Here is a 23,646-nt window from a genome sequence, read left to right on the forward strand (position 1 = left end):
TGGAACCTACGTGCCTAATCCAAAACATTAGTCCCCATAGCCCTAATGCCATATGTCGGTCGACAGAGATCATCTTTTTAACAAGCGCTTCATTTCTGTTTTTCGATTTACTGCTAGTCCAATATTTCTGTGTGCTACCTGTATACATCCCCAATTCTGCAAGAACCCTAGATGGAAAATTTTGGGCGTGGTGAATGCAAGAAGCCAAAAAGGAATTGTGCTGACTGATGCCCTTGAGTATTTAATATCCAAAATCTACTTCAAGATATTTAATTTATATACAAAACTCTCTTTCAAAGAAGCAAGAGTACTCGGATATCATCATATCAGAAGTTAATAAAAACATCATAACATTGTTTTGCCCTAACTCCAACCAGAAGATGAACAAAACTGACTGCAGACTGCAAATTTAGCGGACAAAAAAAAAAAAAGCTAATAAGAGGCGTAAGTTCCCATCATCCTTCTGCGGCTCACATATATATATATATATGTGTGTGTGTGTGTGTGTGTGTGTGTGTATTCCTCCTCTTCTTCTTCAACAGGTCATCATCTCTCCCACACCTTTCTTCTTTCTTCTTCTTGTTCATAAGTCTCTCACAGCTTTTCTTTAATTTTACAAAATTCATTCATTGGTTTTATGAATAAAGCATCTCCCTTCTGATGGATTGTTTGTTTGTTTGTGGCTTTTTTTCAAATTTTTTGGATGACCTTCTGCGGTTTGATTTCAAAGAATTTAGGACCGTAGCATTATAATTTTACCAATGAATGCACTAGATAATACATATCATGATCTATATATGAGGTATGTTATCTTTTAAATTATGGTAATTGATTTCATATTTGCTATAGTTCAAGCAAAATAAGGAATGAACGATTGAGAAACTAACAAAAAAGAGGATAAAATTGAACATGATGATTTGACAAAGTTAGATTTGAGATACGTAGGTCTTGTAAAATCTCAATGAGAGACCAAAGAAACTCAAACAATGATACGACAACTTCTTGTACTCATTGATCAAGCCCTAGAAAATCATCATCAATCGTTTTTCTTTTATATAGTTGTTAATGCTCTTTCATAAAAGTTGCGTTTTAATTTTTTAATTTTTTTATTTTTATTTTTTTTATGTATGTGCGTACTAAATCATTAAAAAAATTCAACGTACACTAACCAGTTAATCTAATTCTCATTTTTTTGCAATTTGAATTTTCGCGGTAAATGAATGTATTGAATGTGTGCCACATATATTCATAAATATGCATTTCCCACTCCGCAATTGTTATTCAAATTATAACGTGAAACAATAGTTACTATTTAATAGCATAACAACAAATTAATAAAGGCTTGTTCTTGATTTAATATGGGTGAGAGATTTTATTCTCTAATTTTTTTTTTTTTTTTTTTTTAGAAGTCTCCAATTTTGTTATGCCTTTTAAGGGAGTCTGCTTTTACTCACTCTACCATAACGAAAAGAAAAAAATAAAAAAAAGAGAGAAATTTTTCTTGTGATTTGGAATGAACCTTTCATGGTGGAAGAAATGAACGATTGGCTCATGTTTGAGTATGATGAATCACTTCGCGCTGGCATGTTGCACCATAGCAAATAGAATAGATCGAGGAAGCAAAGCAGACATTGCCTGCTTGTCAGGCTAGATTCCAGCCGATCTTGTTTGACTACTTGGCAGTTAAGACGGGGTGGTTTTCTAAAAGTCGTAGGTGCTGTTGTTTCTATACGAAAATTGTGTGAATTAGTTAGCGGCGGCTATCCTGTCATAAAAAATTAAAAATATTAGATACATGTAAGTATTATAGTTAAATCATAAACATGTGCTAAAAAAAACTACCCTATATATGTTGTTTTATCAGACTCACAATTCTTAATGTTCGAACTTAAAATGTAGTTCGTTTTTGTTTTGTTGATGTCTTTGATTGGTGAAGTATGTCAAAATCTAGTTTTTGACTTTCATTTGACCTTATTTTCATGGCAACTTGGATGATACATAAAGTTGTTTGTGGCTAATCACGATTCGAAGACCCAATGAAACTCAACCCATTGAAAGTGTTCATAAGGCATGCCTTCTTTGTCTTGCTGGTAATTCTTCTTTTCATTATTCTAAACTAATTTCAAGCTTAATTTCATTGTTATCACTTTATTGCAAATATTATTCTAACTAGTAAAACTCCTTGCAGGCAACTTGCGTGTTGGTACTTGCTTGCTTATTGATCAGCATCATCAAGCATATCGAGCATAGTTTACAGGTAATCTTAATTAAAATAACCTTCAAAACTCAATTGTTCGTTAATTTATTTATAAAATATCTACATTATTTAAAACTTGTAAACCTTTTTGTTTTGAGTTTCAGGTTTATAATGTTCTATCGGGTTCCCCTCACATTAGGTCAATGATGAGTCTTGTTCTCAAGGACTGCAAAGTGGCATTCATCCTCCTCATTGTAGTGATTGGTATTATGGGCTTCTTCATTTTCAGTTATATTTTCGTAAAGAGTATTTCGGGAAGACGAGAGATGCATCTGTGTAACACATTGATCAAGCAAGTGGAGGCCACCCATCAAGCAGAGAGAAAGAGCATCAATAAAAGCCTTGCATTTGCTACAACAAGCCATGACATTCGAGCTGCTCTAGTCGGAATCACAGGTTTGATTGACATATCTAAAGATGAAGTTTCCTTGGGTTCTGAGTTGGAGACCAATTTAAGGCAGATGGAAACTTGTGCAAAACACCTATTTGGTATATTAAACTCTATTCTGGATACGAGTACGATAGAAGCAGGGAAAATGTAACTTGAAGAAGAGGAATTCGATGTGGCGCAACTTATTGAAGATGTAGTTTATTTGTATCATCTTGTGGGTTTTAAAAAAAGGCATAGATGTGGTGTTGGATCCTAATGATAGCTTTCTTATTAAGTTTCCGCATGCAATAGGCGACAGGGGTAGACTAAAACAGATATTATGCAACTTAATGAGCAACACCGTCAAGTTTACGTCGGAGGGACTTGTCACAGTCCGCACTTGGGTCGAAAAACTCAGTTTTAAGAATTCAATAACTGCTTCTGGCAAGAGCAATGATGTTGCAAGATAATTGTTGTACTTGTTTAACAAGAACAACAAAGCCCAAGCCGACATGGGAATAATGAAGCATGATCCAAATGCTTTGGAATTTGTATTTGAGATGGATAATACAGGAAAAGCAAAAATCAGTGTTTGAAAACTATGTCCAAGTTAAAGAAACTGCTCTTGGAGAATGAGGCACCGGCTTAGGACTTGGCATTGTTCAGTCCTTGGTAAGCAATCAACATTGCATTAATTTCATGTTTATATTTTCCCACTAATATTTATTTTCCTCTTAAAACTCATTTCCTCTAACCTTCATCTCATTGTATTTATTTTTCATGTGGAAATTTCGACCATAGCTAGTTTGCTTTTGTGCTGGATGTATAAGGTTTTTCTTCAATGACGATATATAGTTTTAGTACAAGGTTTCTTTGGTTGATGTCGTACATGGTCGTTAACCATGTTTTTTACTGCGGAGATTGCTCAGTAACAAATAATGTACTTTAGTTTTTGAAGAATATTCTGTTTCTCTACAATGTGCCTATTACGATTTTGATTTCTTGGGAACATGTCTTTATAGTTTACACATGTTGATATTTTTTGAAATGCTGCATTATATGTAGGTAAGTTGGATGCACAGAGAATTAGGAATTGCGGACAAGGAGATGGATGAAAGAAGGACATGCTTTAGGTTTAATGTTCTGCTAACTGTACGTGAGAATGTCTCCAAGGATAGCACGAAAGAAGTGGACATTGAAATAAGATTTGGCCCAAGTACTTCTGATTTGGGGACAGTAACCACTCACACTTCGAGTACTCCCACATTGAGCATTCACACGCCAAGCCCCATCTTGAACATTCGAACCCCATCTAGTACTCCTAAGGTTGAAGGATCAGGATCCTCTGTCGTCTTGTTGATTAAGAATGAAGAGTGTCGCAAAATTTCACAAAAGTTCATGGAAAACCTTGGGATAAAAGTAATTGTTGTAGACCAATGGGAACAACTATCCCATACTATAGAAAAAACAACTAAACACAAAGGGGCTACCAATCTCGTCATCATAGCTCTTCAGGAATATCCGAGTTGGGTTTACAGGATTGCTTGAGTAAATCCACATCATGCAACCTTACCAACAGAGTAAAAGATGTGCCTTTAATCAGTGCAATGGACAAGAGTGGAACCGAATACAACAACAACATGCTCCCTCTTTCTCTCTTTAAGAAGATGAGTCTTCGGGGTGCAATGGGCTTTGTATTAGTAGTGATCGATGCCATAGCTGGACCCTTTTCAAAACTATGTAAGATTGTGACCGAGTTCAAAATGGATCATCACTAGAATAATACTAGAAATGGTAATTGGTGCAGGGTTGTTTGGTTAGTAAGTCATAGCATCGACTTGAATGATCATGATATGTTTGATCAAGAGGACGTAGTCAAACACAAGACGCTTCACGGTAGCCGTCTATACAAAGTGATAAGACTTCTTCCATAGTTTGGAGGTGCATTACCTAATAAGAGAAGGGCCACATTTCAGTAGCTTCCACACCAGGATGGAAAAGCGTCCAGAGCTCTTGCTAGTTCCTCAATATCACATCATCATTGGTCGTATAATAATCAGTTAAATCATTCAACCAATGATGGCATTGAAGTATTGCAAGACCATAGTAATATTGGTGGTAGTTTAGGTAATGAGACACCTCGCAAGAAAAAGAATTCACCAACGCTGACTCAACAATATCTATCTCATATTGGCTCCACCACATCAAGAAACTCACAAATTCCAGGTCCTCCTAGTGATCAAACACAAGAGCATGCCAGTGATCCGAATGGGCCTTTGATTGGAAAGAAAATTTTGGTTGCTAATGACATTGAATTGAACCGCAAGCTAGCTCAGATTAATTTGACAAGGTTGGGTGCAACTGTGGAGCTTTGTGGAAATGGAAGAGAAGTTGTTGACCTCGTTCACGGTGCTCTAGCTAATCAAGGAAAACATGGATTCGATTATATACTAATGGATTGTGAGGTAATTATTTCACTCTTCATGGTTGATCAATAATTAATGGTTTAATAATCCAATCATTTGGTGAAGTGATTTTTGCACTTCTCTTTCCCATGGATTTCAAATTGTATTCCCTATCGCCTTTTGTTTTGGATCAAAACTTAAAGTTGATGTGCTTTTTGGTTAGTGGCAGATGCCGGAAATGAATGGATACGAAGCAACAAGGCATACAAGGAGAGGGGAGGAGCCTTATAATCTTCACATTCCGATCATTGCATTGACTGGTCACACATTGGGAGAGGAAAGAAGGCGGAGGATGGAGGCCGGCATGGACGATCATTTGAGCAAACTGTTTAAAAGGGAACAATTGCTTGAAATAACGAAATGCATTGATGATAAAAACAAATTGAAAGACAAACGTTAAGAGAGTATAGAGAGGAATATGATGTCATATGAGCACACTGTTTTTAAATGTGAGTGTCCAATGTGATACAAACAATCTGTTGGATTGAAATCAAAGATCTATATATGATCAAGCATTTAGTTAATATAAATTTGAATGTTATGATCAATTTTTCCTTTTCTTCCGCTATCTTTCTTCTTCTTCTTCTTCCTCTTCTTGTTCAAAAGTAAAAATTTGGATCAAATTTTGCTTATATGTGGAGTTTGTCAATTAGAATTCTTTTTGTTCGGATACATACTCTTTGAATCTCTCAACTGCAACATGAACAAGGAATACAAAATATAGAAGAATGCAGAGGTATATTACTCTTCGTCATTTTTCTTGTGAGAAAAACAAGGCTACCTACCATAAGACATCTCACAAAAACAAAGAATCTCGAAAACTTTGATTATACTGACCCGAACCCATGCTGCCCCAATCAAGCAGCCATATGGAATTAAGGTTGTCTTCATGAGAGTTGAACATTAACTGGTCACTATTCTGTTGGCTTCCGCCTTCCGAAAGAAAATAAAAAAGATTGTGGGTGGGTGATATTTTCCGTCTTCATAAATCGCTATAAGGGTATTTACGTAAAATGAAATATTTTTGAAAAAGTGAGAGGAAGGGGAAATTAGTGGCAGTCGACTGGGTCAGTGGTGGAATTTTACGATTAGGGCTCGCAGAGGGAGAGAAAAGCTTCACACTTGACTTCCGGTCGCCGTCGATCTATTCTCCGGTAAATAGCTTGGAATCTCAAATTTAAAAGTCTCTCTCTGCCATACTATGTGTGTGTGTGTGTATATTAGCTCATATTGCATTCAGTGGAATACCCGCGCAAAACCCAATAGCCGCGGATTTGGAAACCTTGACGGATTTGGAATTCGACTGCAGATGTCAAAGTTTCCAAATCCATGGAGTGAAACTGTCTTATGAATTTCGTTGGAGCAGAGCAATCAATTGTTCTGAAAAATTTCTTGTAATATCTTCACTGCTAGTGCTAGCATGGTTTTAACTTGTGAGCTCTGAGAAAAGGGCAAGAATTGGAATGTGATTTTACGCTTTTTAGTTGGGAAATTAGTTTGATATATGGATAGGGTACAGACTAATGGATATGGATATGGAACACTATTCGATTAGTCCGTAATCAGCATGTTAATATTATAGTTTGTTTAGTTTTTCTTTTGGATCCCCACCGAAAGAACACAAGAAAGTTTTTGAGTCAGGTTTTTACCCGAAACGAGGATTTCAATGGGTCAGTAATCAGTATGTTAATACCGTCTTTCACCTTTTCATTGTTTGTAGATGGTGCACTTGTAAAGTTGTAATCGTGCAAAGTATAATCATTCTCTCTGGTTTGAATTTATCCTCCTATTGTTGATGTCTGTCTTCATTCATGTAGCGCGAGATGACTGCAATTGTAACTGTTTAAAGCTACTAGTTGAAGCATAGTAAGAACCATAAGTGACCTTTTGTCATCTGGTTTGTCAACAAGATTTCAGAACCTTTTTTGTTGTGCATGTTTCATGTCTCTTTCAAAGTACAGCCATCATCTTTGACGAAGCAATTAACCAGCTATAAAGAAACTTTGGATATAGGACCATAAGAGAACTCGTTCTGTCAATGCCTTTCCACTGTCATTGGTTAAAACTTTAAAGCTAATTGTTTCCTTGTTGGGATCAATCGTTCTACAGTATCATGGATGCTCAAATTCAAGAAGCAGTCCCTTGTAGGCCTTGTATTAAGGTGAAATTTCAGCTCGGTTCAGAAACATATTCTGTCAAGGAGCACAAGGGCATTCTTTCGGAGCAACTGGTTTCTGTGAAAGAAGAAAGCATGAGAATATTGAAGGACTTCATCACCAGACACAATGTTCCTAATGATGTCCCTGATGAACTTGTTGAAAACTCTTCGGAAGACGATGGCGAGATCCTTGAAAAGCCTCCTGTAAAGTCAAAGAAGACAAAGTTTACTTGATTACCTCTGTATTTCTGGGTTTAAACGTTAAAATTGTTTGTGATTGAGGTGCTTCTTTTGATGTCTTATGAGGTGCTCCTTTTGATGTCTTAGATAAACTGTTTTGAACTAGATTTGGAAGTACCTAGCTTTAGCTACCTTTGTAGTACTGAAGTTGTTATGTTTTGACATGCATTGTGTTGTATCATATAGGTTTCTCTATCAGCTTTTTAAACCAGTCCATGCAATTATTTTTTTACGTTGCCAAAACTTAGTGTTGGTCGCACACGCGCACATGGACCGATCTTTGTCATTCATACTTGTTAAGATTACAAAGCTTTGTATCGTAATCGGTTAATGTTTATATCTTTTCGTTGCAATTTGAACTTTCGTGTCAAATGAGCGTATGGAAGGTGGACCAGATGTATCTGCATTTCATTTGGCGTACCACCAATATGTTCCGTTCAAACAACTTGTTTGGGTCGGAAATTCTGAAAAGGAAATTCTGAAAAGGAACTTGTTTGGGTCGGAGATGCATCGCAGTGGTAGACGATTGAATCCAATTACATACACTAGTCTTAATCGATGATTCCAATAATGCAAACAGCTTATGGCTTACAATGCTAAACATACAACCGATTCAAAATGGTGCGGGATTTTGTAGTGATTCGTAAAATCGATTAAAAACCGTGAAATCTCATGTCTGCATTCTCTCACTTAAGATGCATCATCCACATACATTGGAAAGGAACCTTTGAGAACCATCGGACGTCCGACATATAATCTCAAGCTAAATCATCACGTATCCCCTCTAAGAAAACACTAAATAAAACAAGAGAAAGACTTTGATGCAACCTAACAAAATTGGGTTGAGTAAAATGTATAATAATCTTGTAAGAAATCCTAAGATCAGGAGAAGTGTATACCATCCTTGTTGAACTGGGAAAGTAGGTCTAAAAATTGCTGTAATTTGAGCTTGGAGGACCTTTCGCCTTCAAAACCAGACTTCTTCAACACATCCAGCACCTTTTTCTTGAATTCGGATATCTCCCCTTCCGCATTACCATCCTCCACCTCCATCTCCATCCCATCATCGACTCCATCATCATCCATCTCCATGTCCTCATCCATAAACTCCATCACATCATTAGTATCCTCTTCTTGGGCTGTTGCAGGATTAAGCGCCTGCAGGGTCTTGTAATTCTTCTCGAGCAGATTGATGACACTTTTCTGCCTAAAAATTGAGCCAAGGGTTTTGTTTTTCCTATTGAAACAGATCCGCAAAAAGCCGTCCCACTCCTTCTGGTTCACTTGTAAAGCCGGTTTCCTGGGCTCGATTCGAACGACAGAGGAATCCACCTTAGGCGGGGGGCGAAAATTGTTCCTACCAACTTTGAGGAGGTGAGATACCCGAGACAAGAGTTGGGTGTTGACAGTAAGACGACAATAGAGCTTGTCACCGGGCTGTGCAACCAGTCTCATCGCAAATTCCCTCTGAAACATTATAATGGCACATCGGAAAGCAGGTTGATGCTTCAATAACTTGAAGGTCAAGGGAGAAGAGATTTGATAAGGGATGTTTGCCACACATATATCGAAATAGGGAAGCTCAGTCTTGAGCACATCTCCTTGAATCACCTGTGTACAGAACCACAAGCAAACCCCAATCTTTCTTCAATTCAGAATACCCAAAACACATCAAACATATTTCTGTATAATCATACAACATAATTTCTTAAATTAATCACAACAGTAATTAAGAAAATCTTCTGGCAAATATAATTATCATTTCGGAACAGAACTTGATGCAAATCCCCCAAACACACATCACACCTAACAAATCAACCAGAACAGAATTTGATAACTTATTTCTTAATTATCGATTCATAGTCATGGCAACACTAACTGAAATTACCCAATAATGGATTTTCTAATTAAAAAAAAAGTTCGGTAAATGAAATTTAAAATAAAAAATAAGAAGAAGCGGTACCTGCAAGCGGTTGGAGTGAGGGGTGCCCTGGAAGCGGCGCTGCAGCTCGAGGACCATGCGAGCGTCAATCTCGACGGCGATGACCCTCTTACCAGCTTCTAGAAGCTTCTTGGTGAGATTACCAGTACCGGGACCGATCTCAAGGATGACATCCGTCGATTTGATGCCAGACTTCTGGACGATGGAGTCGACGAGCAAGGGGTTCTTGAGGATGTGCTGTCCCTTGGACTTGTGGAACGATATGCCTCCTTGGTAGGGGGTGTGCCCGGCTGGCCTCGCCTTCTCTTTCTTCGTTTTGCCTCCCGCCATCGATGCCAATTGACAAGCTTTAGTCACAGAGTTTCAGAGAAGGGTTTAGGGTTTTGTTCACGGGTGGAAGTTGGAAGGGGAGAGAAGTGTTGGAAAATAAGACAGTGGCGCCACACTTAAAGTGGGAATGACACGAAAAATAGCTCGGAATGACATAAAGATAAAAAAATTTGAAGAGTTACTCACTTTAGCAACATTTGTCACTCGAAATTCTATTCGAAAAATTATTGAGATTACATAAAGATAAGAAATTTGGAGAGTTAATCATGTTAGCAACACATGTTACTCGAAATCCTATCAAAAAAATTATTGAGATTATATAAAGATAAGAAATATGAAGGTTTATTCATTTGACGACAAGTGACACTCAAAATATATTTGAAAACCTTATTTTAATATGGTAGTTTAATTTAATTAAAATAATAAATTATATTAGACCTATGATCCTTTGGCCCTGTCGGTTGAAGATAGTCTTTTGTCAAAGAGCTATGTTTGGCCTATGACCAGTTGGCTTCCTCAGTTGGAGATGGTATAAAATATGACCAAACACTATTCATTAAAATATAATTTCTTAATATGGCATAACACTATTCATTAGAATGTAATTTCTTAATATGACCTAGCACTATTCATTAAACTATAATTTCTTGCATGCTGTAAGGCTAAAGAGAGCCATTTGGCCCTCATTCGGTTGAAGATGACCTAAGATTTTTGCAGAAATTTTAGTTTTAGACAAGGATATTTAGATGTATTATGGTTTTTTTTATTTTATTTTATTTTTTATTTCATAATTATATCAAAGGATACATTATGGTTTATTTCTATCTAAATATTATCTATAATAAATAATTAAATTGAAATTTGTTTAATCCAAACAACGATAAAAAAATCTTATTCTGCTAAGTAGGATCGACTGGATAAATCTTACAACGTCATTGCGCTCAATTTTGTGTCACACCTCCCGTTAGCTTCAAGTACTAGTTCTTTTAATTCATATCAATTTAAATACTATCTAGAAAATACTAAGAATTTAGATTTTTAATCAAAATATTTATCATGCCAGGTGTAAAATAAAAATGATATCAAATGAGGGCATTGTTTGACAGAAGAACATTTTCCTATGTGCAGAATTCTCCTATTTTTTCTGTGGTTCTAACCTGTAATAGTAAAATTCCAAACAGCTGACATGCTATCTTGCCCATATGAGACTAATCATACTTGTCATCTTGAAGGAGTTTATACAACAAATTATCTCCTTCGGCCTGTGGTTTTCACTCCCCTTTTGGAAGGACTGCTTTACCTAAAAAGGAAACAACGGGGCCTAAAGCCGGGAAATACAAATTTGAAAAGTGAGAGCAGTATACGGGAGTAAGGAAGACGGTTACATCTTCACTACTCAAAACCTCTACAACTTCGACAGTTTCTTCTTAAACCTTTTCGAGATGTGCTTAATCCGGGCTTGCAATTCATTTCTCTTGAAGTAATGCTGGGCATTTGACATCATAACCATTATATCATGCTTCACAGCTTCCAAGCTTCTATAATAGTCGTTCTCTAACCTCGACTGGATTAGTTCAGGGTACAATTGCACAGGAAAGCTGCAAAATATCCACAAACCAAGACATCATTATTTTCTCAAATCTTAGTTTCAGCCAAGATCGATGATAGGCAAGCATATATGTTGCGACCTTCCGCACATTCTTTCTACTTTATCAGAACTGAAATGGTTAAACCATATAATAGTGTTTCTCTACCTGTTGCAGAAATCCGCCTTCTGAACAGCTTGATTCAATTGTTGGATTGTTTGCAAGTCCTGCACCATTCACAGCATAATTAATTAATATCCTTGATGATAGAAAACAGTTTCAGAATGATTAAGTCTTTCCTAATGATAATTGGAGCTTTGAATTCCAATTCCCACAAAACAAGAAGATTCCAATTCCCACAAAACAACAAGACAGGTACACGAAGTATTTGCACAAACCTTCTGTTGTAATTTAGAAAAAATACGCAGAAGCTCCTCTTTGCTTTCAGAATCAATATGGGGCTGTTCACATGAGGATGGATCATCTACTATGGACGGTTCACGCAATTCCCAAGGACAATGCAAATGGGTTTCATCATCATTCTCATACCGAACCTCATATCTTAACCAAGGGCTATCGGGAAACTCATGTGACTTGGCCTGGCACCGAACAATTCGACCTACCCACCAAGTCCCACCTTCATCTGAAATTGAATCCCTCCACCAAACTGCGCATTCCTCCCCAGTGGTCCAGTTTCTTCTAATAGAAGCATCATACCACGTTTTCTCAACAATGAAATCATTAAAATCAATTTCAGGCAAAGTCAACTTCAATGCTTTACCGAGGATAGCAGAAGAAGGGTCTACAAATCTAAGTTTGATTTTACAGCAACTCTCCCCCGAACCAGGCAGCGAAGCATAATCAAGGCTTTCAACCTTGCAAATTTCCGCAACTTCAATGTTTTCCTTGATTGATTCCCAAGGACCCCAAGGACCCTCCTCTGAATTCTTGACTAGTTTTAGATACTCTTGATGGCCCTAACAATCACAAGCCCAAACATTAATTATCAAACAGTAAATTCTAAAGCATAAGTAATAACTAAGAACCAAAGGACCAGAAACCATGAATCATAGATATTAGAAATCACCTGTCTCAGGTATACAACTTCATCACCTAGCTGAGGAATATAACGGTAACCATCCTCATGTTTTGACAACATCAACCATGGCAACTTTCCAGCGGGGTTAACTAACATGCTTCGGGTTGAAGAACTTTGGTCATAGTCATTACATGAACCCTGACGGCTTCTCGTAGACCTTGGTCTTTGATGAATCTGGTCACACAATTTGGCAGAGGAGTCTTCTGCATCCTTTGATGTCCCCAATGTTTGATGGCCCCACCTCAACTTAGGGCAACAGCTCAGAGAGTCCACCCTCTGTGAAGTTGCTTTGATCTTAAAGGTTCTTGTTCCGCGTATTGCATTGGTTGCAGCTGCGGGGAGATCCATTCCTGAATCATGATGGTCGTTGATATTTGTTGCATAATCTTCGACATTACCACCAGAACCTTCTGAATTAGTCCTGTGCTTGCAAACAAACTTCAAAGAAGTTGATCTGCCAGCAGCTCCACCCACTTTCCGTACCCCAAAATTTGAATTTGGAATCGGATCCATGCTTGAAGAATCGTTGGGGATTGAATCTCTAGAACTTGTGAAGTTTTGTGCAGGAAATTTAAGAGAAGCATAATCACCAGAGTGCTTTCTTCTAGCAAAGTCCTCTATCTCCGGAGAACACACAATTATCTTTTGTTTGTGCTCGCCCAAAGCTGAGGAATCAAATGATGAAGATACAAGGGCCTCGTCAGTATGAGAAAGCTCTCTACTTTTGAGACCATCCAGATCCTCAAATGCACGTGTTCCAGTATGTTCCTCATCCCTGCAAGGCAAGACACCTTCATAATTTTCCTTTCCCTTCATTTTTGAATGATTACAAAATTGTTCACAATTATTATCAGGATTACCATACCGATGGACATTATTCATCTCTTCTATATGGACATTAAAACTAGCAAGCGACCCAGTAGCTGCTTCCATGACTCTGCTATCCTGGTAACTTGCAGATGCTTCCAAAGAATTATCTGTATTTACGGTTTCCCCAGTATCTGTCAAATCATTGGCTAAGAGATTTCTTGAAAACTTTAGGTCAACCACATCCACCGAAGAGGAATCTGGATCCACAGAGCTGTTAGTAATCCTGTTATCTGGAGTGACATCTTGATATCTAGAAGATGGAGACACCAAATCAGCCTGATTATTATCTTTGAGTTTTACATCCTTTGGAGCCTCTTGCTTCTTAATCTTAAAAACCAATTTCGGCATGCTTCTGACGTTTGACTGAGACGAACAAACTACACGTGGCTTCGCTATATTGCCAAACTCATGTTGAGATGGTTCTTCTTTAGTATGTTTTTGTTGCATTATCTGGAAGTCTCCATCATCGCTTTGAGTGTGGAAATCTTGCTGAAGAGACTCACTATTCGATGAATCATCTTCCCAGTCATCTTCTTCTCCTTCTGTAGATGTACCAGGGTTCTGAGAAAACACAGTTCGAGCATTGCGTGCTGCTACTCGCTGGGGTCTCAATGTCTTTGCTTTAGAAGACTTCCTCTTTGAAACTTTCTGGCCACCTTTTGAATTTTTAGTTCTTTTAATCCCAGATATAACGCGATCATGCTCACCCACTCTCCTTTTCTTGACACGCCTCTCAGAAGACTCAACCTAAAGATCATTAAAAGTCAATCGATGTAGGTCGAACAAAACAAAAACTGGTATAGAATCTAAAGATAGAGAGAGCATTTTTACCCTTGGTCTTTTTCTACTTGATCGACGAAGACCATCCTTGTGACTGCATCCAGCTTCACTGTCTTCTTCGCTGCAGTCTGGATCACTCGAAGAACTGGTGCTAATATTTCCTTTCTCCCCTTCACTGGAATTTTCATCAGTAACATTATACTCTGAATCAGTATCTTCACTTACAACCTCATTTTCTGGTTCCCATAACATGGCATCAATAAAATCTGGTAGTGGTTCAATCATTCTTTCTAAATCTGGCAAAGGAGGCATCATATATTCTTGGCCTGTATTGATATCCACACCAACAGAAAATTTCATGGATGACGGACGCCATTCCATGCCCAGAGCACCAAGTCTTCGTTGCTGGTATGTACTCTGATAAGGTTCGGGGTATGGTATCATACCTATCGTTTCCAATCAATATATATGATTATGAGAAAATATTATGAATACTAATAATAAATTAAGAACCTACCCAGTAGGAGCCAAAACATACTTGAATCACATAGAGGATCTTGAAGATTCCTTCGGTAAGTGGAAAGTTGTGTCTCCTGCAACATGGATAGTATGTTCCAAAATAAAAGATATATCAATTCAATTTCTTAATGTGCAAGTTGATGCTAAACGCAGACATGGAATAAAATTCACTACAGAACAATTTAGAAATGACAAGTGGGTAATGAGAAGATTTAACCTGATCAATAAGATATCCAAACTCATCCCGTGCAAGGGGGCGATAATCCCCAAGGAAGAACTGTAGAAGAATCACGCAAACAGCCATCATAAAGGAAATTCATAACTTCAACTTGGAATCAAATAAAGGAAAGGACAAACCTACAAAACAAATTCTTACAATACCTGATCATATTCAGCATCTTTTTGAGACTCGCCTTCACCTGTGTTTATTAAATATATTTGGCCAACGTCATCTGAAAGTACTATTGATGTACCATCCCTATGTAACAAAGAGAGAATGTCTCCAATATTAGCAGAAAAAGGTTAAGCATTTTAGTGTAATTAATTCAATATCCATGAAACAAAAATGATGGTAGTAAACATAAACCCATCTTGCTGAAAAAGGGAAGAAGAGAAGGGTGAGATATTGAAGAGCTATGAGGTAGTATCAAGGCAATTAGCTTATGTCTCCTTACATAAGTAGACCACCACAAAGAGTAATAAGGTTGAAATTTTCAGTTTAACTATAAAATGAGAAAACAAAATTCAACATAATTAGCTACTGTACAGCTCACTTACGCCGAAAACTTCCCATCAACCAACTTTACATGTCCAAGTTCGTATATCTTAATAGGCACGCCCTCCCATATCTAGAAACACAAAAAGAAACAACTTATGCAACAATCAGCATTAGGAGCGCAATGCAACAGAAATGAGAACTTGACAAAGTTAGGGGATTAAGCTGAAACTCACATCCCAAACTATTGTTTGCCCATCATACCCAGCACTCATAGCAATTCGAGGATTGAAGGGATGAACATCCAAAACATAAGACTGCCAAGAGTTTACCAGACAAGTACCACCAGATCAATAGATTGAAAAAAATCAAATCCAATTGAAAAGCTACTTCTTGGTGCAGTGATGAAGAATTGGATAAAGAAAAAAAATCCTAGATGGTGTATCTGAATCAAGAGATTATAAGCATTACGATCATCAACATCTCGATTTGTTATGATATCAGACCCTACTTACCGATGCAGTGTGACCGGTTAAAGAATGTACTAAGCTACCATCAACAGCATTCCAAACACAAATTCTGCAATCTGCATAATCATTACACTTATTAATGAGTAAAATCGAGGTTTGTATACCCTAGTACTTGAAGCGGGATTAAATAAAATATAATAAATATTACAAAAATGAAAAAAGACATGACAGTCTGTAACTTGATGGATGCGGTGGCCCAAGCCAGAGCATATGGTAGTTGGAATTAGGTGCTTCCTAAAAAAATATAGTAAAGGTATGCCAGGAAAATCTTATGTCCATAAAAATGGCATTATATATGTATAAATCATGGTAAGTACTCTACCCATGATAGCTGCAAGCACAAAGCGGTTATCCAGGCTCCACACAATCATGTTAACACCACGAGGGGTGGGAAGAAATCTTTGACGTGGGCCTCCTCGAGGAGGCTGAGGAGGCAGTGGGGGAGGTGGAACTTTTAGATGATATGCACGTGTCCAACGTCCAACTTTCCCCTAAAGTGAAGAGAGAATTATTTTTAAAAAATGACCTAGAAATCAGTTGTCATGTACTCATTCACATCAAATTAGACTCCACAAAAATGTACGTAAAAATACTCATTCAAAGCAGCTCACATGGAATTTGTGTGATCTTGGAACCCATATAATGGCACTGCCATCACGAGAGCAGGTAACTATGTTGTTGTGACAAAACCTGAGAATTCAAAGATTGTCTTAGCACATTCAACAAAAAAGGAATATCATGCAGATACTACACAAGACAGCATAAGCACAATGCAGAAAATATCAAAGAAAAATCAGTTCAGACAAAATACCAGGAATTTTTGAACTTCCCATTAGTCTCCTCCTTGCCCGAGTCAGAAAATGAAGACTTTGAAGGAATGACACAACCACTGCATAGGAAAGCAGAAAAGATTACATGAAAAATGAAAAAGTTTGAAAAAAATGAGAAGATAAATTTCTAATAACAACAATCAACAAAAATCTGTTGTCAGAAAGAACCTGAGAGAAACAAAAGAAAACAAGAAATTTCAAATGAAACTTCACAAGACATTTATTTATTCAATTATCTATGAGGAGTTTAGGAGAAATGTAGGTCTATGTGGTTTAAGCAAATATAGTGTGCACTGTCAGACACTGCCACCCAAAGCTGGTGGCTGCGAGCAAATATTGCCACATTGCCACAGAACCAAGTGACAGCTCATAAGTCACAGTGCCTCTATTAGGAACCTCCGTTCCATCTATCAAAACATCTCACGTATAGAGGTGAGCTTATTCAGCCAAGCTTACTATTCTCCTTAAAATTACCAATTTGGTAAAGTTTGGTGCTCTTTTTATGTGTTCTAGTTCCGCATGCGGTGAGCTTTTGATTTGTAATACACTGGGACATTGGAAAATTTGAGAAAACTGATTTAAACCAAATTTCAGCCAATTTCTGGAAATTTCCAACACTTTCAGAGAAACAATGCAGGAAATATTTTATCAAAAACTAAACCAAGATGTTGGCAAAATGGCATAATTTCATCTTTCTCCAGCAAAATAGAAATATCAGAAAGATGTGACCTACATTTATTTCTAAGACATTGGGGCAACAAACCTGAATTGGACATAATTCACGTCATTCTCGTGGCCCGCCAGTACATCCATCTCATGTATTGGTTGTTCTGAGTTATCTGTATTAGATTTTAAAGCATTCCAGACCTGCAAGTACTTTGGTTTTGGTAAAATATCCAACTTCACATGTGACAAAAGTCAACCAATGCAAGCAAATCAAAAGGCAGCTGTGCACTAATCATATGAACTAATGTAAAAATTTCATGTTTAAAAATACCCTTGCAAAAGTGTCAGAGCTACCAGTGACAAAAACAGTCCCATTGGCATTGTAAGCACAACAAAGTATTTGATGGCTCTGTGGACCATTGCTCGAGGAGGATCCAGTGATTGCAAAAGCATTGCCCTTCCCTGCAAGTAAACATCACTTCATGTAAGTCCCATCACCCAAATAAGGCCACAGTGTCAGAAGCATTATCTAACCAGTTGAAGTCTCTGAAGGTTTTGGCATGTATATTCGCAGCGGGCATTGGGAGGACCTAGCATCCCAGATTCGACAAGTCCCATCATCTGATGACCTACAAATGTCATTAACTCAGGATACAACCAGGGAAAGGGGAAAAAAACTCAAAGAGCAATAACTCCAAGAATTGAACTTACGATAGAAGTTGGTAAACAGCACTAAGCCTGGGACTAAAAGCAATAGCAGTCACAGCCCCAGTATGCCCCTGAAGAACTGAAATTGGAAATCCATCTGGCAAACGCCACTGCAGGTAAAATAACTATTCACTGGCTGGTACATAAGAAAAGAAGCCAAACTGACATGTTAAATGGTAGGGTATACATACAACTCGAATGGAAAAGTCATTTGAAGCAGATGCCACCAAAGCATTGTTCGAACTTACAGCCAAGTCAGTAATGTCTCCCTTTGATTCATAGAACAAGAAAAGTAGATCATATAATACAGTATAACAAATGAAGCCCCCAAACAGGGAGGGAGGGAGGGAGGAGGAGGAGAGGGGGGGGTGTTTGGGGGATAGAGGGTGAGAGAAAGAAAGAGTTTGTAGATTATTAAGTCAACAATCTTAACTCACTTCATGTCCACGACAGCTAGCCAAGCAAAGTGCAGTTTCCATTGACCATATCTTCACAAGCCGATCATCTGCACCCGTGATAACATATCTCCCGGACCGATCAAAAATGGCTACATGATAAAAGTATCGATCATATTTTTTGCAAAAAGTTCATAGTAATACAAATTCCCAAATTCATATACAAAGTGCAACATGTAAATGTAATTATGTATTATGGAACAATTGGAGATAATATCAGTAGATGGAACCAGAAAATGTATATTTTAATTTTTAAGACAAAAATGAGAACAATTTAGAACTACAAGTACATCAGTTTTGACTTTACATTCCATTGTCTTAAAACTCCCTACAAATACAAAAAGGAAAATGCTTGGATAGTGTCTATATTATCTGTGTTTATTATTATTTATCCTTATCCCATACAATGTTGACTTCCATGAAAACAAACATTAATTTAGCATGCCCTTAAGAAATCAAACACCCAGAAAATAAATTGTTTCATCCAATTCTAGTTAAGAAGTGAGCCATACCACAGCAGACAGCATTATGATGCCCCCAGAAAATAAATTGTTTAATTCAATTCTGGTTAAGAATGAGCCATACCACAGTAGACAGCATTACGGTGCCCCCGTAGCTTCTTTTTGTTGTTCATCTTCTGCACCATAGTTGATGGTTTAGCAATCGCATAACACGCAGAGCGAATGGATGGAGCTCGATGATGCTTTGTGAAACCTCCTCCAATTTCCCTTAAACTAAGCCCATGAATTTGATCAGCCTGCATGTAAGGCCAACGCAGGTGAGCTGGCAGGGGCTTAACTCTCTTATTTTCCTTATTCCTATCACCTGCGAAAAAAGGAAGTAAAAATTGCTGAAATAAGTAACATATGAAGAAACCTAATGTCTGGAAACTGAAAGGATACATGGTAGTGAAAGAGAAAAGGTCATGAAGCAGCCTACAAATTTATCTACCTAAGTGAGGGTTCTACTGTGGTAAAAGACCCAAAAAAGTATTTGAGCCAAACCTAAGCAGTTACATGCATAGGATAACCAAGCAGCATATTATTAGGTATGATCCACATTCCTTTGAGCGGGAAAGACAGAACTTTCAAAGATGCAGTAGGTTTAGAGGGGTCTTATAGGTGTTACACAAACATAACATGTTAAATAACTGTTATGTCCCAGGCAGTCATAGAAAAGGTACAGCAGAAATCTCTATCGAAGTTGTCATATTTATCTACAGCAGAGTAGTTGAATGCTTATATTTCTTAAAAGGACATCGTGAGGAAGGATATTTACCACTGTAAATCAAGACAATGTACAAATGACCAAAGATTTGTATAGCAGAGATTTCCTCTAAACAATCATACTGCCATAATTATGCATTACTCATCTTTTCAAGTAATTTATTAGTACAGAAGATTTCAATAAAGAAATGGTTTTATTCCAAGTACACTTTTTCCAATATATCCACATGCAGAAAAAAAACCGATCGAGAATCAGAGATATATAAAATATGAAACGTAAAATATCACATACTATCCAGAAGCGAGAAGGAACCAGTTCCCAGTAATGTAGGGACATCAGCTGCATTCAGAGTACTTCTTCCAACCTTGCCATGTAAAGGAGTGGCTATACTCAGTAGCAGTTGCCTTAGAAGCTTTACCAAGTGATCTCTCTCTATATGAGGATACCTATACATCATACAGAAGCTAATCACTAGAAACCCAGCATAGGAAATAAAATGACTAGGCCAAACTATACAGTATAGAAAGAAATCAAAGGAATGCAATAAGAAAACCCGTGCACCCTGATAATTTTTTCCAACATGTAGAATTCAGGTTAATGCTCAGTTCTTCTGTTCAGATACCATAGAACTTGTTTGTTTACCACTACTGCCAAAAAGTTTAAGCAACTATTTCGTATTCTAACACGACCCAGTACATTTCCTCTTTTACGTATCAGTTGCCAATTGTCTGTTCGTCGGACATGGATTGAGGACCAAAGTTTAGGGTTAGGGCACCAATACCAGACAAGGGATGTCGGCATGTAATGTGAGGCTTGGGTGTGCGTTTTGTTACATGTGTTACACATTTATTAAGTGACTACTGTTAAAACTTAAAACATATATCTTCTGTAATAAGAGGACACTGGACGCATTACATAACACCAATTCTAACAAGAACAAAATCTATGCTTGGCATTGAGCTCTTCATATGAGTGTTGGACAAACTAAGGAAAATATGTACCTTTCAACCAAGTTGTTGTAACTCAATGGGAAAGAGGTAGCATCCTCATTACTATTGTCACTTCCTATTCTGCTCCTTGAAAACCAAGCATGAAACCTTCTAGGTAGAAGCTGATGTTCCAGAAGATCATTCCCAAACTGTTCGAAAGTCCTCTGGCATGGCCCAAGAGACAGAAAATGCATAATCAAAAAATAAACCTCTCTAATGTCTACATCGACTCCAGCCTCGACAACATGACCTGCATCCCTCTCTTCTTTCTCAAACTGAGCCTTCTCATTTAACCTATTCAAAATGCTTGGAGGTGCCATAGCAAGAGAAGTTGCACCACCAGACAAAGTACACTTCCGAGGATCCATTATTTGAGTACAACCTGAAACATTAAAAACCAACCATTAAACAAAGTTGATGATTATGAATGGCATCTGCGGACTATCTGAAAGATTCTAAATATATTCCACAAAAACGAACAGACAGCTAGCAACCCAGAAAAACTTTCCCAACCTAGGTATATGATCAAATGATATCTGCCTAAAATATCAGCAAAATTCTTGAACGGTGAAAGCATAATACCTAGTCAGTGTGGAACGAAATGAAGCATTATATATCATTAAAATTAATTAACTCTGCTGGTCAATGTGACTGAATATTGAAACACATTATTGGGAACAGATTTATTACCAGGGGTAAGAAAATACAGAGTGCCAGACAGAGCGAGCAATTACCCAGATCTGAACAAAGGTAGTTATTACGGATAAATGCTACAAATTCACTCCATAATATTTCCATATTACTGAAGTTGTACGTTTTGTACTATACAAAACATCATGTGTGGTGAATGATATATAAGTAGCCTACAGAAGCCATATAACACCTAGAGAATTTTCTTTTTGTTTTCTTAGTAAATTACTAAGTAGACCACCAGCTATTGAACTGACCTTCACCGTTGTTCCCAAGGGGAGGATGTGCCACTGGGCCCAAAAGCTGTTGGAAACTAGAGCAACTTTAATGTTGTTATTTACTCCCATAGTCTATGAAATCCTCAAAAAGGAAATGCAAGCGTGGAGTGCAATTTTTGTCCCCTTCACTCAACTTATTGCAAACCAAGCTAACCCTTAATGGGGAAGCGGAAACCCTTTTATTTTCTTCCTATAGCAAGGCAAAAAGGTTTGGCGTTAATGATAAGGTTGCTCCATTATGAACCAAATATAGGGTTCGAAAGGGAAACAACCTCTCTACAAAAGGGGTAAGGCTATGTATATGCTAGACATAACCCTCTCCAGGCCCCAGAATGAGAGGAATCTCATGCATTGGTTTTCCCTTTTATTCATTTTGACTGCTAAGCAGCTACGAATATGAGTCATTACTTTTCTAAAAGTTCAAGCAACATTTTTGGTGAGTTAGAAACCATGACATGCCTGCACAATCTAAGCCTGAATTGGTAAAAAGGCTATTGCGTCAAACGACTCAAACCCAACTGTTCTCAAGCCAGCCTACTGCTATAACTTGGATGAGCTCAAACAAGTTAGACCTGGATTGAGACAAAAAGTGCAAGAAAAGAAAAGGCTTGAACTGCCAACCCAAAATTGTTAAGATATAATAATGCATTCAACAATTCATTAGCTGTTTCCGTGCAACTTTCTCTAAATTATGCGGTTCTCTACTAAATAGCTAAAGATGGATGCTCCGCTATAAGTCTTCCAGTTATACGAAGTTTTAATTTCAGGACCATCCTTTTTCTTTCTTTTTTGACTTTTTGTGAAATTAACTCCGTAAAAACAGAAACAGCTAAAGGTGGGTTCTTCATATAACGGATCACTTCATTAGCTTCCGTTAGCCAACATATACGAACAAACAAACAAACAAACATATAACGGATGACTTCATTAGCTTCCATAACTGGAGATCGTGCTCTATTCAATTCTCATGCCCTCCGATAATCAAGCAGTAAATGGGACTTGTTCGTTTAAATATGTAATAAAAAAGAAGTAGAAGAGACAGTACGTAAACAGAAACCAACCAAACAAGTTGAGAAATGCACACTGCATCAAGATTTTGTGTTCATGAGCTCACACGCGTATATCATTATTCGTACTAATCGTTAGGCATTAAGTTGAAACAGCATAAGTAGAAAACCATATGAATAAACGTGTGCATTTTAGAAACCTCTGGATTTGCTTCAACAAAGTAAAAGAGAGGCAGAGAAGTTGACTGCAACTGAAGAGGCTGCCGAACCCATTTACCGGAAACCTAAACACAAACATTAAAATTCCAAAACTTGAGTCATATGTGCATCAATCGCGCAACATTTTGGTTCGGAGAGACAAGCGCCTGAAAATCATGTGTTTTGGATTATCTAATAAATCATTAGAGCTTAATTACAGACTCCAAAACGGGTAAACTAAAGCTTAATCACATCCGAGGAGGAGATTAATTACCTTAAAAGGACATCAGAAAGTGCAGTTGCTGACTTGCAGACACAGGAAAAACCTGAAACTGGGTTTTAGGTTTCCGAGGCAGGAGAAGAGGTTGCTGTCCCAAGTCCGATTGTCCGACGGCCGGCTTCCGATTTTAAATCCTAGTCGTACGGGGTTTAGTCGAGTTTCTAGGTTGTATGGATTTCGGTGATTATCGTAGAGGATTCAGGGATGCTCTGCTCTGCTAATTCATGGAGGACGATTCCTATTAATTCTCAGAAATCTGCCTTAATTAATTAATGAATTAAATGCGTTAATTTTAATTTCCTTTTTTGTTTTTATTTTTACTTTTCTATGTAGGGAAAAAGCGTTCGGCATGCGCGCGCTCAATTTTTTATTTTTTATTTTCTCTCCAGGGAAAAGTACTTTTCTGTTTTTATTTTACATTCCCGTTATTTTTTTTACCTTTTTTTTCTTCGAAAGG

The 23,646-nt window shown here is 37.5% G+C and overlaps 3 protein-coding genes and 1 pseudogene across 6 annotated transcripts; 2 read left to right on the forward strand and 2 right to left on the reverse strand.

Annotated features, from left to right (window-relative positions):
• Positions 1–2,036: 2,036 nt before the first annotated feature.
• On the forward strand, positions 2,037–5,492 carry LOC137714681 (histidine kinase CKI1-like; annotated as a pseudogene).
• A 599-nt stretch (positions 5,493–6,091) lies between these two features.
• LOC137716315 (uncharacterized) lies at positions 6,092–7,671 on the forward strand. 2 transcript variants are annotated; one of them, XM_088690437.1, is made up of 2 exons: positions 6,092–6,246; positions 7,202–7,671. In XM_088690437.1, the coding sequence occupies exon 2, from the start codon at positions 7,206–7,208 to the stop codon at positions 7,482–7,484; it is 279 nt and encodes a 92-aa protein (XP_088546563.1). In that variant the 5' UTR covers positions 6,092–6,246; positions 7,202–7,205; the 3' UTR covers positions 7,485–7,671. The 2 variants fall into 2 exon arrangements, with proteins under 2 accessions (XP_088546563.1, XP_088546565.1); XM_088690439.1 differs by lacking the exon at positions 6,092–6,246 and adding an exon at positions 6,338–6,958.
• Positions 7,672–8,119: 448 nt separating this feature from the next.
• LOC137716289 (ribosomal RNA small subunit methyltransferase) lies at positions 8,120–9,876 on the reverse strand. The gene is made up of 2 exons (XM_068455723.2): positions 9,454–9,876; positions 8,120–9,101 (listed from the first exon to the last, which is right to left on the reverse strand). Exons 1-2 carry the CDS (start codon positions 9,760–9,762, stop codon positions 8,373–8,375), a joined length of 1,038 nt encoding a protein of 345 aa, XP_068311824.1. The 5' UTR covers positions 9,763–9,876; the 3' UTR covers positions 8,120–8,372.
• Positions 9,877–10,797: 921 nt separating this feature from the next.
• LOC137715133 (uncharacterized) lies at positions 10,798–23,472 on the reverse strand. 3 transcript variants are annotated; one of them, XM_068454371.2, is made up of 26 exons: positions 23,184–23,472; positions 22,912–22,995; positions 20,749–21,118; positions 20,039–20,193; positions 19,106–19,345; positions 18,503–18,612; positions 18,257–18,334; positions 18,069–18,175; positions 17,892–17,986; positions 17,689–17,819; positions 17,455–17,558; positions 16,673–16,750; positions 16,473–16,551; positions 16,184–16,352; positions 15,847–15,917; positions 15,568–15,648; positions 15,394–15,464; positions 14,998–15,094; positions 14,834–14,893; positions 14,636–14,690; positions 14,149–14,543; positions 13,313–14,064; positions 12,436–13,222; positions 11,747–12,325; positions 11,517–11,575; positions 10,798–11,360 (listed from the first exon to the last, which is right to left on the reverse strand). In XM_068454371.2, the coding sequence occupies exons 3-26, from the start codon at positions 21,102–21,104 to the stop codon at positions 11,168–11,170; spliced, it is 4,902 nt and encodes a 1,633-aa protein (XP_068310472.2). In that variant the 5' UTR covers positions 21,105–21,118; positions 22,912–22,995; positions 23,184–23,472; the 3' UTR covers positions 10,798–11,167. The 3 variants fall into 3 exon arrangements, with proteins under 3 accessions (XP_068310472.2, XP_068310470.2, XP_088546566.1); XM_068454369.2 differs by having other exon boundaries at positions 12,436–14,064; XM_088690440.1 differs by lacking the exon at positions 22,912–22,995 and having other exon boundaries at positions 12,436–14,064; positions 23,184–23,279.
• Positions 23,473–23,646: the final 174 nt, after the last annotated feature.

Source organism: Pyrus communis, chromosome 3 (assembly GCF_041283825.1).
Source record: "Pyrus communis isolate YQ-2024b chromosome 3, ASM4128382v1, whole genome shotgun sequence".
Taxonomy (NCBI): domain Eukaryota; kingdom Viridiplantae; phylum Streptophyta; class Magnoliopsida; order Rosales; family Rosaceae; genus Pyrus; species Pyrus communis.

Coding starts and splice junctions, on each gene's coding strand:
- LOC137716315 (XM_088690439.1), top strand. CDS start 6,888: ATGTCTGTCTTCATTCATGTAGCGCGAGATGACTGCAATTGTAACTGT. Junction 6,959..7,201: donor AAGCTACTAGTTGAAGCATA/GTAAGAACCATA, acceptor ATCGTTCTACAG/TATCATGGATGCTCAAATTC.
- LOC137716289 (XM_068455723.2), bottom strand. CDS start 9,762: ATGGCGGGAGGCAAAACGAAGAAAGAGAAGGCGAGGCCAGCCGGGCAC. Junction 9,102..9,453: donor CTCACTCCAACCGCTTGCAG/GTACCGCTTCTT, acceptor TTCTGTACACAG/GTGATTCAAGGAGATGTGCT.
- LOC137715133 (XM_068454369.2), bottom strand. CDS start 21,104: ATGGATCCTCGGAAGTGTACTTTGTCTGGTGGTGCAACTTCTCTTGCT. Junction 18,613..19,105: donor CCGTAATGCTGTCTACTGTG/GTATGGCTCATT, acceptor TTTATCATGTAG/CCATTTTTGATCGGTCCGGG. Junction 11,576..11,746: donor TTTCTAAATTACAACAGAAG/GTTTGTGCAAAT, acceptor TGAATGGTGCAG/GACTTGCAAACAATCCAACA.